General features: G+C 35.3%; 1 protein-coding gene across 4 annotated transcripts in view; it reads left to right on the top strand.

Moving 5' to 3' along the window:
- The first annotated feature begins 1,865 nt into the window (after positions 1-1,865).
- The window catches only part of LOC123558743 (uncharacterized), a 70,278-nt gene continuing 53,810 nt past the window's right edge, over positions 1,866-18,333 (top strand). The window contains exons 1-5 of one of the 4 annotated variants that reach the window (XR_008371218.1): positions 1,866-2,139; positions 10,201-10,321; positions 10,858-10,977; positions 13,002-13,075; positions 13,967-14,401. Coding sequence is in view for 1 of the 4 variants with exons in the window: in XM_053544925.1 (XP_053400900.1) it covers positions 2,073-2,139 (67 nt within the window). In the remaining 3 variants the exon portion in view is untranslated. Of the gene's footprint in view, positions 2,140-7,071; positions 7,399-10,200; positions 10,322-10,857; positions 11,044-13,001; positions 13,076-13,966; positions 14,402-18,333 lie in introns of those variants that run through there. The other 3 variants (XR_008371217.1, XR_008371219.1, XM_053544925.1) reach the window with 3 other exon arrangements.

The following is an 18,333-nucleotide window of genomic DNA, read 5'->3' as shown; positions in this document are numbered from 1 at the left end:
GCACTTACCCTATTTTCAACAAGTTAGACATTTCAGAAGGATATGAAATCTGGGAATCAGCACGGCTCATCTGAGAAAGAAAGGTAACCTAACCATGCAAGGACGTTAAAGCCAAATTCGACGTCCTAGTATAACAAATACAGTCTGTTTTCACTAGAGACAATGATGCACATAACCAAGGTTACCACAAAGAAGCACCTGTCTACCCTATATGCACAAAAGGAGTCCAAGCACTATTAGAAAACATCAACAACACGATGGCGATGTGACTAGACTGCATCCCCCGTACTGTCCTGAAGAATTATCAACAGGGATACGCGACATTGCTTATGCCCTATTGATACACGCAAACTTCTTTCACGCTGATAAAATAAATTCATATCCCCATGTGTTCAAGAAAAGTGACATACATCTCATAGAGAATTACAGAATACCCAAGTACCATGCAATTTCCTCGAGCATATCATCCGCAACTGCAATATGAAATCCTTCAACTTTCACAAAATACGGACCAACCTAAACCATAACTTCTGTTCAGCTTTTCTACAGACTCTCATCGGGAATGTGCTTCAACTGACAAAAAGTTATACCATAAGCTTCCGAAACGGGTTGTCTCATTTTAACAATACTCTCCTCCAGCAAGTACGCTGCAATTCGCTCCTCGTTGCCGATGGGGCAATCTGATTTATAATATACGTTAAAACGCTAATTCAGTTTTAGTTTTCCTACTCCCAAAGCTCTGGAACTGCCTACTGGAAGGCAGAAAAGTCACCCACACATCTCTCGTCTGCTCAACTTTGGAGTAGTGATCCATTTTCTGGGACCCTTACCTCTCCAAAGACATCAATGCCGTCTTGAAAACCAAACGATAGGCAGCACATTCAGGATTGTACCAATAGTTATACTGTGAGAGTTCAACCTGCCAATTATCCAGCAAAGCTGTGAATTCAACAGGTTGACTTTCATTTTCGAGTGAATGCATTGGGTATTTGTGACTTCGTTAGACAAAACCCTAACCAGACTTAAACCAGTCAAATAACAAAAAATCTTAATTTAGTACTGTGGCGAAGTTGAACCAACCAAAAAGAGTACCTTTAGCACCCAGACAGCCGAGGTCTCTGAGACAAACCCGCTAAGTACGTAACCGACAACCTGTTAAAGGGAGGTAAACAATGTTGACATTATTTTCCGTAGATATTGACCTGGCACACATGAATATTCCGTATGTTTCCGTAAATTAATTTTCGGTGTCCTAAATAACGAGATAACTACTGAAAAAAAAAAAAAAAAAAAAAAAAAAAAATAACAAAAACCCCCACCAAAAAAAACCCCAGTAATTTATATCATCATGTCGCATGTGAAAATATAGCTGTGCGGACAAAGTGTTCAGCAATTAATCTCGAGGTTGTGGGTTCAAGCCCTCCGTTTGGGCCATGTCATTTATTTTTTTCATCTGTAAACTTATCAAACGAGAGAATTGTCGCATTCAACGTGCTTTATCGTTCATTAAAAGAAATACTCAACTATTCTACATTCTATTACGTACATGTCAATAAAACGTTCTACAAAATGTCGACTAAAATTTTCAGGAACGGAAAAGTGTTCGTTCATTCAACGGACAATTCAAAGAAGTGATGTCAATACCCGAGAAAAAAAATAAATGTGTTCCATAAAATGTTGTTAGAATAAAGTAGAAAAAAGTAATATCAAAACGATTACATAACCTTGAATAAAAAATGGTCTGAACTGAAATTAAACCCATGGTAGTGGTATAGCTTACCACTACGCTATCGTTGTCAGTTATCTTAAATAATGTAGATATTTTTAGGATACAACTATCGCGTAAAATATGCGAGTGACGGAAGTTTACGTATAATGCAATATATAGTTTTATACCTGGATATATTTTAAATTCTCCTGTGAATGTGACATAAAATATAAGTATGAAATGCAACTGAATTGAACAATAATTATTTAGATCTGTATATCATACGGAATTAGATTGGGATCTGACGTTTCAGAAACGAGAAAATTATACATTTTATCCTTGTCAAAACGAAAGCAGGTTTAATATGGCGTCGATTTGGATAAGAATCATATTCTTTCTGGTGATCTCACCAATAACTACAAATGACAGAGGTACCTTACTATTTTTCTATTACTTGTACATTAGTTGTTGGGTTTAACGTTACACCGACACAATTATAGGTCAAATGGCGACAATCCAGTTTTTGGTGGTGAGGAAGACACCAGGTGCCCCTCTTGGCATTATATCATCACGGGCGGGGCGGGAACCACCGATTTTCCCTAAGCCAGCTAGCTGGGTTTCTACCATGAAGAATTTTACGCTCCAAGCGAGGCTCGAACCCTCACCGGTGAGGGGCATGTAAATGGAAGCAAACCTTAACCACTCGGCCACGGAGACGCCGTTTATACATTGAATAGTAGGCTATACTTTCTGCAAACCGACACACAGATGCTTTGATAACTGTAAGACTTCAAATTAAACAATGCTTAGGCAAAACAATTACTTGTTTCCGCTAACGGCTCTGAAAAAAATAGGGTAGGTAGGCAAACGTTTTTTTTAGTTGGGCGTCAAACCATGTGAGAACTATTTGAAGATTCTTGTTAATATCCTCTCTTAAACGTTATTCAGCATGTAGAATTTATTTAAGTGTTACTATAGTATAAAAGATAATTAAAAAGAGCATCTTTGTAGTAGTTTCATGGGTGTTAGCAGAATAAAACAGAAATCCTATAAAAGGTTCAATTCCCTTCCCAGACATTTATTCAAGAACTGTACGTTTCAAAGCAGACAGCCTTTTCTGGCAGAGATTTATCACTTTGGATACACCATAGAAATATAAATGTTTGGAACTTGTAAATTTAGTATTATATATTTCTGTAAAGAAATCATCTCATGAACTACAGTACAGGTATAATAAATCGGGCCATCAGAAATATCTACATGGTAACCCTTGTGGTTTCAGATATGTTCAATGTTTTTTTCTCCCACACTTTTGTAGCATGAACTGACTGTTATAAATTGTATTTCTCACAATCCAAAAAAGTATATAGTGAGTAAATACATTTACAAATCTGTGAATTGATATTAATATTAAAAAGTACAGAACTGAATTGTTGTTGGAGTATTCTTGTTTTTAATCCATACGGTATAAACCTTTTGATCATTCAAACTGGATACTGTAAAATCTGGTAAATAAGCGTATACGCTTATAATAATTCTAGTGACACTTTTATGCGCCTCTTTTTGATATGCGTTTATACTTAAGCCAAAACTATGCGCTTATATTTTATATGCGCTTATAGGCATGCCGTGTGCGCCTATTTTTGATATATTTTAAAAGACTATTGACAGTGCTTACCTTGGTTGAGAAAACGAAAGTAAAATATGGTCAAGGTTCAAGTTTCAAGGTTTATTCGGCAAATTCGGCATTACACATGCCTTTGGCCATTAACAAATATAATAGGAACATGTCATTTTAACAATTGATACAAATACATTTATACATATACAGTTCAAAAAAGTAAAAGTGTATGCATACAATAAACAAACGTATAAATTACAGAAGAAAAAAGAATGTTAGGAAACATCTAAACAAACAAAACATATATAATAATCTACGTTACATTATGTAGTATTGTTTTAAGTGTATCAACATTGTCATGGACGTACGCTGTGAACTACCCCCTTATATTCTTTTATTGCATACATTATTAAGACAAAATGAAATCATAATGAATACATATCTGCAAATAATGTTCAATCTGTCGGACCATTCAATAATTGTTCAACACTAAGATTGTAGCATTTTATCTATATTCTTTTCACAGATTTACGTAAGAATGGCAAACAAACAACTTATCTGTTATTCAAACTTCATTTACTGAAATAATTTTCTATTCAAAAAGCATGATTATCGTAAACAATTATCGTTTTATGAGACAATAGACGTTAAAATCTTTTAACACCTATCGACTATTCAACAGGTAAAAACCCTTGTCGTCTGTATTTATGATAAACAATTATCACGGTATAATACCGTTAATTACGTCTTTGTTTTGCATCTGTTATTTGTTTACCAGTAATCGGATATGCGCCTACTTTCGAGACAAAATTATAGTAAGGGCCTGACATGCGCTTATTATCCCATACGGAATAACGGTAAGGCCGTATGCGCTTACTTTTGATATGCGCTTATATTCGAATATGCGCTTATTTACCAGATTCTACAGTACTTAATAAAGCGTTCCGCTGGTACGTAGAAATAGCAACCCGGGCAAACCATTTTTTGAAACTTAAGTTTTGTTATTTCTTCAATAAAGTTTCACCAAAAGAGCACGAAGAAACATTTCAGAACAGTCTGAATATCTTTTCTAGATCAAAAGTTACAGCATTTTAAACATCATAATTTTCAGCCAATTTTAAGGATTTTTCCTCTTATAGATCCGTAGTATATAAGCTGTCGGGATTGATAACTTTTTCACTTTTTTTACATACTACTATTTTTGTATGAATGCGAAAGTTATTATGTCCCGCCTACTCTCTGCTGTCAGTGAGATACGATGTTGAGGTTTTTTAACTTTTTTAGTAAGATCGGACAATCTGCGCATAAAAGACCGCCCTGGCAAGACAACACTACAACAAAAATTAAGTAAACCAAGTAGGGATTGCAGTTCCACTAGTTTGACCTTTCTACGCTTTGTATACTGTTGCAGGAATGTGCGTAGTTTGTACAATTTATCATTAGGTAATCTGGCTTCCATCTCAACCGAATCTAGCTCTAAACCCATAAAAGTCATGATCTATGCAGGATACTCCGTTTTCTCGGCTTTAATTGGAATACCCACCTCATCATAAAATTGTAAGAAAGTTGAAAGAGCCTTTTGACAATCGTCATATGTCTTAGCTAAGAGCAGAAAATCATCCAAAATATGAACCATGTGTGGAATCTGCAGTTTAACCTGTGCGATCCATTGAATCGCTGAACTAAAAGTTTCAAAAATGGCACATGAAGATGAGCTACCCATAACCAGGCATACATTGTAATAAAATGCAACCTAACAATTCATGGTCCTCTGGACGGATAGGAATGATTCTGAAAGCATTTGCAATATCGGTTTTGGCCATGTAACAACCTTGGCCCAGCTGACGGACCAGTAATGTTGCATCATCGAATGACATGTACTTGACCGTAGCTAATTCTGGTCGAATGAAGTCATTGAAGGAGTTACCTTGTGGGAGACTTAGGTTTTGAATATTGACCAGGAGTTTTCTTTTTAACCAAACCTATTGAAATTAACTGAAGATTGGGAAAAGGTTTTACTTTGAAAGGACCTTGAATGCGCGACAATGCTAACTCCGATTCAATATGTTGTTGTATAACTGAAGGGAATTCGTAGCAAGATTTTAAATTTTTGCATTCCACAGGACGTCTAGGACCAATGTAACCAATATCAAATCCCTGTGAAAAACCTTTAACCAAATACCCATAGTGCTGGTGACCAAGCAAGTGAAACTGTAATTTCTCGATTTTAACTGGTGTAGCCACTTCATTTTTTTGTTTGGCCTTAAAGGGGAGGGGGCAGACTTTGAATTGACAGTTGGTCCTGCTGCTGCGGCCTGCTCTTTACTACTAAAAGAACATGCGACGGCATGTTGTTGACCCCTGCAGTACCCACAGATGTGAGGATGACGGCATCCTGTGAAATTGCAGTTGCCCCCTCTACTATTGTACACCCAGCATGTTTTTTCGAGAAACTTTGGACCATGTATGATAAGGCACAGTTTTAGCCCCTACATTTTGAAGAAAATGAAATTAAAACTACATCTCAACGATATGAGTTATTTGAAAGATAAAGGATTAATTTTGCATTTTATAAAGAAAAAATGCAACAGTTTTGCCTAAAAAGTCATGATACATGGTCTAGTTTCATGCCATCAACACAGATTTTGTACATTTTTAGACATTTTCGTGCACTTTATCACCAAAATACGATACGAGCGCAGGGGAGAACAAATTTAGTTCTTGGATATGTTTTGTGGATTGCAAAAACACGAAGAATGATACATGAGAGAAAATTGTTCTAAAGTGCGCTCGTTGATCGCGGCCGATCATATTGAATAGGACAAGTATTTGCACGATGGGGAAAATATTTCATGATGGACCTGTCAATTCTTTACTTATGGGTGAAACAGGTCTCATAAGCGTAAATACGACTAGCTTCTACTGATTATAAAACATACCGTACGATTTGTTGTGAATCAACTGTTGTTGTACTTTTAGTAGTCCAACCGCCACCCTTGTTTAAGAGCAACATTTAAAAAACACGTTTTTTTTCATCCTCAAGTAATAAGTAAGTAGACTCGCCCAGTTTAATCAATCTAGACGCATAATGATAATCGACATAGAGCGTTTACTTCCCCCGATTTACATTCGGAACATTTTCACGCGTTCGGGCTTTATCGTATGTTTAACATGGGATTTTTGAACCGTCCAAAGATGTTGGAAATGTTTGTCTCATTGTTTATTTTTTTTTGATAAAAATGTTACTGCTTTCATTGTCTACCACTTTTTTTCCACCCTTGCCTGAAAAAACAGTAATGAGTGTGTACACTGTTCAGACAATTGTGCTCTGTTGAAATTTAACCAAACACAAGTTTACCTGCATAAAATGAAAGCATGATATGTCACCATGCGCGGATCCAGATGGGGGGTGGGGACCGGGGGTCCGGGCCCCCTCTGGAAAATCTTTAAAAAAAGGAAAGAAAACAAGAAGAAAAGAAAATGTTTTTCGAAAAAGGCAACATTAGGACTGCATGTAAAGTATATGCGGCTGCTGCTACATACGACCCCGACATAATTCATATTATTTATCTAAAAGAAACTAAGAATTTTACCTTCAAGAAAGCTTGATTTTATCATTTTCGCAAATTTAACAGTTTAGTCCATAAAACTGTCCCAGAATGCAAAAAATGAAGTGCCAAATTGCAAAATTTCCAGGGCGGGTGGGGGGTGGGGGCAGGGGATCGGACCCCCTCTGAGAAAATTGGCTGTGTCCGTGCATGGTCACTATACCTGTCCAGTACTGGACATTATGGTAAACGCTTCATTCCTGCACAAATGACGATTTCGCAACTTCTGTCCGGTTTGTACAAATTTCTGGCCGCGATAAACCATTTGACTTGTAGTAAATTTTGAACAAATACGGTATTTTCGTCGGAAAATAGCAATGTATTAATCTGGTTCCCTGTCCAATATTGGTTCCCATTCAAAATGGCTTGAAGAGCTTGGCGTAATTTTAGTAAATAAATGTTGTGACGTAATGCGGAAGTGATATCGGTTGCTTGAAAAATGGATTTTTGTCAAATTACAGGTAAATTAGACCTTTTGATAGCATTTTAAGAAGTTCTCATTATCATTAACATATAATCCTCGATTTATTTCAATGCTGTTAGCGTGTCATACAAAAATTACGTTAGTAGGCGAAAATCTTGGCTTTGGTCAAACTCGTCAAAGATTTTTAGATTCTGTAAAATATTATACTAAATACGCGTAATATGAACCAGATCTAAATATCACGGTACTAACTTGGTCACACAATAGAGGAACTTGTGTAAGGCAGCTATTTAATCAGAATTGGCGATTCCAGAACATTCCCCATTGTGTTGTGGAAGAGGGTGGGTGGCAGGGTAATTTACAGCATTTACAGGGAGGTTTCTAGAGGGAAAGAGGGGTTGCATTTTGTTTGTGTAATGTGGAAGCAGTTCTTAAGAAGAGGGAGGGGGCATTTTACAAATAAATTAGAATTAGGGGTTTTTGGAAATTGGAATTACCCAGTAGGGATATTGTTGGGGAAGTGGGTGTGGGTGGGGTATTTTGAGTTAACCGGGTTGTAGAAGGGTAGAAAAATCTGTTTTCGAGAGGATGGGTTCTTTTTTCTAAAGAACTACTTCGGGGATGGGGTGGGGGTATTTGAATTTCTGAAATGGTCCGTTTATTCAAGGTTTATCTTCGAGTCCCAGCCAAGATTGGTTGCACATTCTTCTCAGACCTTGTTTTAATGTTGGAAGTGTCTACCCGTCCAGTAACTGGATACCTAGCCTGCATTCTAGCTGTCTGGTCAGCTATAAAATACTCTGGGGATTTTCTAGCCGTCCGGTAATAGATTTCCTAATGAATAAGTAATGATACCTGTCATTTACTAAAGATATCAATCATGTGTGCATACATACTAAAGATTTAGTTTTAATTGTCTTGAATAAATCAATGCATTATTCATGTAATGCCGAAATCAATGATGGCAGTGTCGTCACTCATTATTAAAATCTGTTCATCTGGTGGCGGGAAAAATAATGCTTTGTGGGATTGGAATTTTTAAATTTTAACAACTTTTTCACTGGATTTTCAAAAATAGAACAGTTTTAAAATACTTACAGGTTTCATATTTTAGTATATCAAAACTTTTAGAAAAACAGTAGTTAAGCATTCATAATTAACCCATTTTATTTCGAAATAAAAGTCAAAATTAATGAACTGCTTTCCATTCATCAATTTATTTTATAAATTTGTGTTTTAAGAATTAAAGTTTAGGCCGTTAGAATAACATCACTTTTTACAAAATAACATGGATGTTTGGCAATCAATGATGTGTAACCAGGCTATTAGATCAGCCAAATTCTTTCATAAAATTTTATGAAAGAATTTGGCTGATTTATCATTTACAAAATTAGAATATCAACGGATTTGTATACAAACACGCTCTCATTCGTTAATATCGACTTCTAGTCGATGAAAATACTTTGGTTTGTTTAAGAAATATCATCCAGTGATTTGTTGTTGAATAAATCATTGTTTGGAGTAAAGTTGTGAAGGAATTATATTACGAGGGTACAGCCCGAGTGATATATAATAATACGCATCTTAACGACAAACAATGATTTATTCAAGAGCAAATCACTAAATGGGATATATATTATTTCGATTCTAACACGTTACCAAGGATTTTTATGTACATCCTTGACGACATCCATTAAGTATTTGCCCATTTTCAATCAGTTTCTTTTCCAGCGCACTGCTATGCTGTTTGATGCCATGGCGTAATAATTGTGACATCAGAACAGTGATTTGTTGTATAATAATTCACTGTTTTCTGCCTTCTGTGTTTAATAGGAAAATAAATCGGATCGTGTTAGAATTTCACAGAATATTTTGTTTACACTGATAAGTATTGATATCTTAAGAAAATAACAGTTGAAACTATTGAAATCATTACTTATTCAGGCTAGAAAATACCCCGAGGTCAGGATTTGCTAATCGTCCGGTACCCGGCTAGCAGGTTAGAAGTCCAATTACCAGACGGCTAGACACTTACTTTAATGTTTGTAACAGTATACATTTTATAGCACACAAACGTGACTGTGTCATAATCGCTTGTACAGTTTTTCGACAGGACATTATTAAGTAAACCATGTCATGTTAGAATATGGAAATATCTAGCTGTCTTGTAACCAATGCCTAGTCAGAGTTCTAGCTGTGAGGTAACCAGATGTATCTAGCACATCCTTAAGTGGTTTTTTTTTCATCATCTGGTTACATATGATTGATATTTTATGTTAGGAAAAGAGCTTCTGATGAAATTGTAATTGTCATTGTTTAAAAGGGTTCCAGTTATGTTTTTGTTGTTGTTTTACTAATTTTGTCCAATATAAGATTGAATGATACATTTTGTAATGTAACGATTAAGAGTTAATTGTGTTTGAAGATTTGATTCACAGAAAATAATTAGAATTTTGATAAGATCCGCTTTAAGCATGCTTATGACGTGAGCACAAAAGTACAAATTTGCTTTTTTTTTATATATATAAAATGCCATTAGATATGATCCTTGGCAAAATATGAGCCATGCCAACATGGAGAAAACCAACATAGTGGCTTTGCGACCAGCTTATGTGCAGTCTGGTCAGGATCCATGCTGTTCGCTAACGGTTTCTCTAATTGCAATAGTCTTTGAAAGCGAACAGTATGGATCCTGACCAGACTGCACAGATGCGCAGGCTGGTCTGGATCCATGCTGGTTGCAAATGCACTATGCTGGTTTTCTCGTGGCATGGCTCATATTATTATTTCGTTACACTTTCACAATACTTTAATAGATAAGTATAAATTTCTTTTTCAGTGAACAAGTTATTGTGAGATAGTCTGATTACTTTGGAGCTGCCAGATTGTGTATGAAATCCTGAAAAAAGTATTTCAACACCTTTTTCATGAACCACAGAAACTTCACCTTACCGAATTGTGTGAGTGTATACATTTGCTAGAAATATTTTTATGAATTTGTTGTCCGGATAATCCATAAAACCCAGTTTCAGAATACTATACAGGTTAAAGATCACGACTTAAAATCTTTCATGACATAAAATCTATAAACATTTAAGACATTTTATATGTATCTTTAGGTAACGTGTCCTCGTCCTGGTACACATGCTTTTTAAGAAAGTTCCACAGTCATTAATTGACAACAATAAATAAAAAATGTAGAAAGAAAACAGGGAGTTGAATAGTTCCTATTTGAAATGCTGGTCAGTAGTGGTCTGCTACCTTAAAATTTAATGCCTACTCTCAGTTTCAATATGAAGAATTGTCGAAGACATGAAAACCATCACATTTCTTGTAGAATACATTCCAGCAGTTCGGGACGTAGCTTCCCACAAATCGGTGTGTAGGTACATATTTCCTAGGGAGAGTTCAGTGTAATATCTTCTCGGATGTTACAGAAAGAATGCATAGTATTATGTTTCCAAATTTATTCATGATATAAATATTTCTTTTTCAGAGGACCAGACATTGTGAGAAAGTTTAATTGCATTCAAGAGCTGCCAGAGCTAAAGCTAGAAAAGAAACTATAAACAACTTCTTCTCATGATCTGCTTAATTGATCTTCACATTGAATTGTGTGAGTTATGAATTTTGTTTGAAAGGGTATCATAAATTCTCTTTCTGATTAATCCGCAAGAACCGGTTGAAAATTAAATATTGAACATTCGTTTAATTAACATTATAGGTCATTTGATCATATAGCTATTTTTAGCTCACCTGTCACATAGTGACAAAGTGAGCTGTTGTGATCACCCTTCGTCCATCGTCCGTCGTCTGTGCGTGCTTCTGTCAACAATTTTTTGTCTGCACGATAGTGGTTTCATTATTGATTTTATTGTAACCAAACTTGCACACAACTTGTATCACCATAAGATGCTGGTTTCTTTCTTGAACTGGCCAGATCCCATTGTGGGTTCCAGAGTTATGGCCCCTGAAATGGCCAAAAATAGCTATTTTGACCTTGTCTGCACAATGGCAGCTTCATTTGTAATTTGATTTTAACCAAACTTGCACAAAACTTGTGTCACCATAAGATCTTGGTTCCTTTCTTGAACTAGCCAGATCCTTTTATGGGTTTCAGAGTTATGGCCCCTGAAAGGGCCAGAATTAGCTATTTTGATCTTGTCTGCACAATACCAGCTTCATTTATGAGTTTATTTTAACCAAACTTGCACACAACTTGTATCACCATAAGATCTTGGTTCCTTTCTTGAACTGGCGAGATTCCATTATGGGTTCCAGAGTTATGGCCCCTGAAAGGGCCAGAATTAGCTATTTTGACCTTGTCTGCACAATATCAGCTTCATTTATGATTTGATTTTAACCAAACTTGCACACAACTTGTATCACCACAAGATCTTGGTTCCTTTCTTGAACTGGCCAGATTCCGGCTTGGGTTCAAGAGTTATGGCCCCTTAAAGGTCCAGAATTGGCTATTTTGGCTTTTGCAGCCATATAGAGACTTCTTTTATGGTTTTATTTGATACAAACTTCCAAAATATCTTCAACAACAATAAATCTTGGATTCCATGACAAATCAGATCCAGTCGTAGGTTCCAGAGTTATTTTATATCTGATTACCTCCCCTGATTGTAATCATAATTGATTTATATCAGTAAGTACTTATAGGACTTATTTGAAATTTCATTATTGTTATTAGTTGGACTGAGACAATCAGGGTAGATAACTATGGACTGATTTTATGTCAAATTACCTCCCTTTATTTCAAATTAAAATGTGTATATCTCCGTAACTAATGAAGATACTGATCTGAAATTTCATTTATGCCAACATATTTATTTGGCAGATCCTTCTTTTGGTTACTTACAATAGTTTCTTTTTAATTACTTCCCTTTTACGTTACTATAAATAGCTTATTTTTAGTAACTTTTTTATGATTGACCATAGGGAAAAACCAAGACCAATTTTCTGTGGTACAACATGGATGGTACCTCCAATTTTTAGGTGTTTTTGACATATCTATACCTTGTAAGAATTTTTTTCTTCTTTTTGGTTAAATTTCTTCCCTTTGTTGTTCCTGTCCTTTGGATTTAGATATTTTTTCTGAGGACCATCTTGTCAAGTGTAATGATAACAGATGAGCGATATAGGGCCATCATGGCCCTCTTGTTTCATTTACAAGTTAATGAAGCTTACATTAAAAATGATTGTGTCACATGGTGGAGATATACTGTTTCTGCCTTTGCCGTCTGTCTTTCCGTCCGTCTATCCTGATTAAGTATGGCCGGCTTTCTTAGGTCAAACTGCTGGCTGGATTTCGAAGAAACTTCACAGGAGTGAATCAGTGATCAAAACCAAGCCTAGTTTTGCATATGGCGAACACGTTCTGCCTCGCTGCATAAAACGGCTGACAGAGCTTAAGGTATACATAGGGGGGAGACATATGTTTTTGTGACAAAAGCACCTTGTAGTTATTCTAACAGATTTCAGCTAAAGGGAGCAAATTTATTTAATAACCTGTTACATAAAAAAGGTGAAAAATTGAAAAGTTACTTAAATACCTTGAAATTTAAAAGCAGTTTACTGAGCTGTATATTCATTTCTCAGAAAAAAACATGCATATTAACTTTTTGTTTTCAGCAACCTGTATGCTACATTGTATAATGACGAGCAAATAAAGATACTGCAGTCAGCGTTACAACCTTTATTAAACAGTAAGATTTTTATGACAATATCTTAAATTACTTTACATATATTTTTGTCAAGCACAAATGGCTGTGCTGTGTATGTGTGTCCGTCTGTCTGTCTAGATTTGAATCTCTCGACCATAACTTTGACATGCATGAAGTAATCATGTTTATATTTGTCATGAATGATAATCTCAATAAGACAGAGCCCATTTGCAAACCCAGGGTTCCTATCTCAAAGGTCAAGGTCACAGAGGTCAAAGGGTGGGCCCGACATGTTTCCTGTGGGCCTCTAGTTAGTGGGGCTTATTGCACTTCAAATCTAAGTTATCCATGCAGAGTTCTGGTTTCCATTGCAGCCAAAAAGAAAATAAATACTATTTTCATCACAGAAACTGCCAGTCTGATTTTGAATTCTTTATCTCTACAGCTTTGATATTCGGCATGTGATATAAGGGTTTGACTGTCTACCATAATTCTCCAGATTATTGCCTTAAGGCTAAAAAGGCCATACCCATGTTAAGGCATGAACAGAATACATGTATAATGAAAGCTGGGAACATGTTTTGACAGGTCAGATAAATTGTACAATATAGGCTAACATAGAAGAAGCCCAAATCTGTACTGGTACCATTACACAAACACACTTGAAGCTTTGAACACAGGTGAGCACTTTAGGGTCAATGACACTCTTGTTTTCTGGATATTATTTTTGCTACTACTGAATGATATATATATACACTTCAATGGAACCAGTGTCTACACTTCAATGGAACCAGTGTAAGGTGGTGCAGAGTAAAAAAATATACTTACAACTTTTTCTTGTATATGTTTTTCTTCTGCAATTAACTGTTTTAATTAAACAGCTATTTAAATGATAATGTGCATTTCAGTTTATGTTTTCACTCTTTATTTCAGGAATGAATTGGTGTTACGGAAATGGATAACATGGAGACAAACACTTTCAGGCTACAGAAACTACACATTGTTTGAGACTATGAGAAAGGCTTATTTTCATGATGGAACTCATACCACAAAGAAAGAACTTGCTTTATCTTATTTCTTATAACTAGTCCTCAAAGACATACCCAAGTAAACTACAACAGGAATGAAAGCAAACAAAGTTGATTCAGGATTTAGAATTGAATGTTTTTGTGTCAACAGTGTGTGAAAACTGTGGAAAATAGGATTTTAATTTCAAGGATTTGATTTAGTATGTCAAGGAGTGATTTGTTTTTAATTCATCACACAAGTTATTGACAATGCTCTAAAATATAAATAGGATGTGTAAATACAGACTTTCATACCTAACTAAAATAATGATGAACTCAACAGAATAAACAAACTACCATCTGTTGTATAATATATTAGTTGATTTATCCAACTTTGTCAGTTTTGTTACATTACTTATCATTGACAGAATCTACTATCTAATAACCCTTTACAGTGTGTCAAGTACTCATCATTATAAGCTATTTTGAAATAATTACAGGACTGATATTTTACTGGTATTAGTTAAATGTGTTGTTATTAGACCCCTTACATTTGAAAGTGAGTTTTCTTTATACATACAGGATTCTGCTATTCTGTCTGTCTGCTAGTCCAGTCTGTCAAATCTTTGTCCAGAAATTACATTTGAAATAAAATATAGCATCGTTTTCAGTTATTCTTGCAAAGAAAACTTTTAACAAGGTGATGGACTGCTTGCACGATTTCAACTACTCTTTTTCCAAAAAGATGGTGACATTTGAAGGTCCAAAGAGTGCAATTCATTGAGGACTGTACATAATTCTTTTCTTTCTGGATTGATACTCTATTATCAGTATTATTCAGCCAACTTGTTGCATGCAAGATTTGATCCAGTGATTCAAAGGTCAATGTTACACGGAAACATTTAAGTTTGTTAGCTCAGATATACGAAGTATGGAGAGCTGTCCTACTTGGCCTCGGCGTCTTTCTGCGTCACCTTGGTTAAAATTTTGATGAACTTTCTCTTTATCTCAGTAATTACTCGAAGACTTTGTTTCAAACTTAAAATAGTTATTCGTCATCTTTACCCACATCATATGACACAAGGAACATAACTCCATCACCAATATTTCATGAATTATCTCCCCTTTTACTTAGAATTTCAGTTAGAAGTTTTGATGCACTTTCCTTCTGTCTCGCTTATTAATCCCCCGCCACAAGTTGTGGGTGGGGTGGGGGTGCGGGTTATAGGAATGGTCTCCGTCGGTCCTTCCGTAACACTTTTGTGTCCGCTCCATATCTCCTAAACCCCTTGAAGGATTTTCATGAAACTTGGGTCAAATGATCACCTCATCAAGACGATGTGCAGAACTCACGAGTCTGCCTTGTCAACTCAAGGTCAAAGGTTTGAGCCTTCCATTTTGTGTCCGCTCTATATCTCCTAAAACCATTGAAGGAATTCTATAAAACTTGGGTCAAATGATCACCTCATCAAGACGATGTGCCGCACTCATGAGTCTGCCTTGTCAGCTCAAGGTCAAGGTCACAATTCAAGGTCAAAGGTTTGAGCCTTCCATTGTGTGTCCGCTCTATATCTCCTAAAGCCCTTGAAGAAATTTTATAAAACTTGGGTCAAATGATCACCTCATCAAGACGATGTGCAGAACTTATGAGTCAGCCATGCCGACTCAAGGTCAAGGTCACAACTGAGGGTCAAATGTTTGAGCCTGTCCACTCTGTATCTCCTAAACCCCTTGAAGGATTTTCATCAAACTTGGGTCAAATGATCACCTCATCAAGACGTTGTGCAGAATTCATGAGTCAGCCATGTCAGTTCAAGGTCAAGGTCACTGCTTAAGGTCAAAAGTTTACCCTTTCACTATCCATAGCAGTGGCAGTGGAATTAGCTGTCTTGTTTCTAAATGGATTTGATTCAAACTTAAAAAAGTTGTTCCACATCATCACCCACATGATATGACTTAGGGTTCATAATTCTAGCAGCAATATTTCATGAATTATGTTTCCCTTTTACTTAGAATTTAAGGTTTATTTCGATGCATTTTCGCTATATCTCTGTTATTACAAAGAGGTTTTGATTCAAACTTAAAATAGTTGTTCCATAACATCACTCACTTCATATGATACTAGGACCATAACTCTTGCACCAGGATTTCATAATTATCTGCCTTTTTTACTTAGACACTCAGGTTAATGTTTGGTGCATTTCACTCTATTGCACTTATTATTGTTAATAACGAACAGGCATGTTATTCGAGTGTCACCTGTCAATCAACAAGTTGAGCATGTTGAGTGGACACTGATTGCAATAGTATCAGTCAAAATATTTAAAGAAAGTTAAAGATGTTTTACGGCTTTTCGTTGTCAAAATAATCTGCCGTCGAGTAAATATGCTTCATTCAATAATATCGACAATTAAATGAAATTAAATAAAAGCTTATCATATTTAACTGCACTTCCCTCGTTAGACATTATTTGTCACATGCCACTTGTGTGTGCTTTCAAATATACTGATAAATTGATTATCAATAGGTGTGATAATCCAATCAAACACTGTCGGGACTAATCAGAGACACGTGTTTGTTACGCCGCATATATTCAAAAGGATATTAATTGTGCTATGGCAATGAACGCAGTAAACGTTTGTATATTTATATATTAAACATGATATAATTCTTTTGAAAACTGATTTTTCAAAATATATTTTCTTCTTAAACATGTTAAATTATCAAATGAATTCTGAGGAAATAATTCAATTAGTTCCAATAATAAACATATGGTCGGTCCTTTCCGATCAGCGCGGTTTATGCGCTGACATGTGTTTTGTGTATAATTCATTTAAAAATCGAATATTGATATTGTTTTCTCAATTTATTTTCTTTTTTATTTGTTACATGAAATCTGAAGAAATAATTAAATAATTTCCAATAATAAACACGTGACATGCCCCTTCCGATCATGTTATGCCCTTTCCGATCAGCGCGGTTTATGCCACTCGTATTTTGTCTATAAATCATTTAAAAATCGAAACTTGCTATTTTAAAATTCCCAATTTATTTTCTGTTTTATTTGTTAAATGAAATATGAAGAAACAAATAATAATTTCAAATAATAAATATGTGACATACCCTTTCCGATCATGTTAAGCCCTTTCCGATCATGGTAAGCCCTTTCCGATCAGCGCGTTTATGTCATGACCCGTATTTGTCTATAATTCATTTATAACTTGAATATCGATATTTTTTTATCATAAATTATTTTCTTTGTTTCATTTTTAAATGAAATGTGAAGAAACTATTAAATAATTTCCAATAATCAACATTCCGGTATCTAGTCATAGCGACGTAAGCGTGCAACATTTCCGTAAGCTCGCCGAATTTCAATCTCGTATAAAATCGTTTTGTGTAAAAGTATTTTATTTTCCTTTTGTAAACTAATTATTTTATATTATACTCTATTTGTTTTCTGCAATAGCCCCTACAAAAATACCATTTATTATTGAAATACGGGTGTATTTCGGTTATGGAAATTTCCGGCGCGGACGCCGAACTTCAATCTCGTATAAAATTATTTTGCGTGAACGTATTTTATTTTTCTTTCGTATATTAATTATTTATGATCAATATGATTGAATTATATCAAAAACACTTCAAAAATACCTTTTAATTAAAAAATACAGGTGTATTACGGTTATGCAAAGTGTATTCCGGTGTATTCCGGTTTAATGTGTGACCGCTTATTATTAAATAGATTTGATTCAAACTTAAAGTAGTTGTTTCACATCATCACCCACATCATGTGACACAAGGTACATCACTTTTGCACTAGTATTTCATGAATTTTGGCTCTTTCTTAGCTCACCTTAGCCAAAGGCTCTTGGTGAACTTTTGTGATCGCTCATTGTCTCTCATCCGTTTTCAGTTGTCCGTCCGTCAACAAGTTCAAGTATCAAGTCAAAAGCTTTAATAGTAATAGATATACTTGACTTTATCAAAAACTTGAACCAAAATTTGTAAGTAAAAAAGGGGCATAATTCTGTCAAAATTCAAATCAGATCAGAGTAATGGGGATTGTTTCTCCTGGTTTAGACATAATTATAAATACTAGTAAGTATTTAAAGTTTCAACTCAAAAGCTTTGATAGTAACAGAGATATTTGTCTTAATCAAACAAGATTAACCAACGGTGACGCTGACGCCGGGGAGAGTGCAATAGCTCTACCTTTTCTTCGAAAAGTCGAGCTATAAACCACCCCGTCAAGTTTTTAAAAAATTTTATATTGTCTCCATCATGTTATCC

Source organism: Mercenaria mercenaria, chromosome 6 (assembly GCF_021730395.1).
Source record: "Mercenaria mercenaria strain notata chromosome 6, MADL_Memer_1, whole genome shotgun sequence".
In the NCBI taxonomy this organism is placed as follows: domain Eukaryota; kingdom Metazoa; phylum Mollusca; class Bivalvia; order Venerida; family Veneridae; genus Mercenaria; species Mercenaria mercenaria.
The sequence above is the reverse complement of the archived record's forward strand: the minus strand, read 5'-3'. Positions and strand labels throughout refer to the sequence as shown.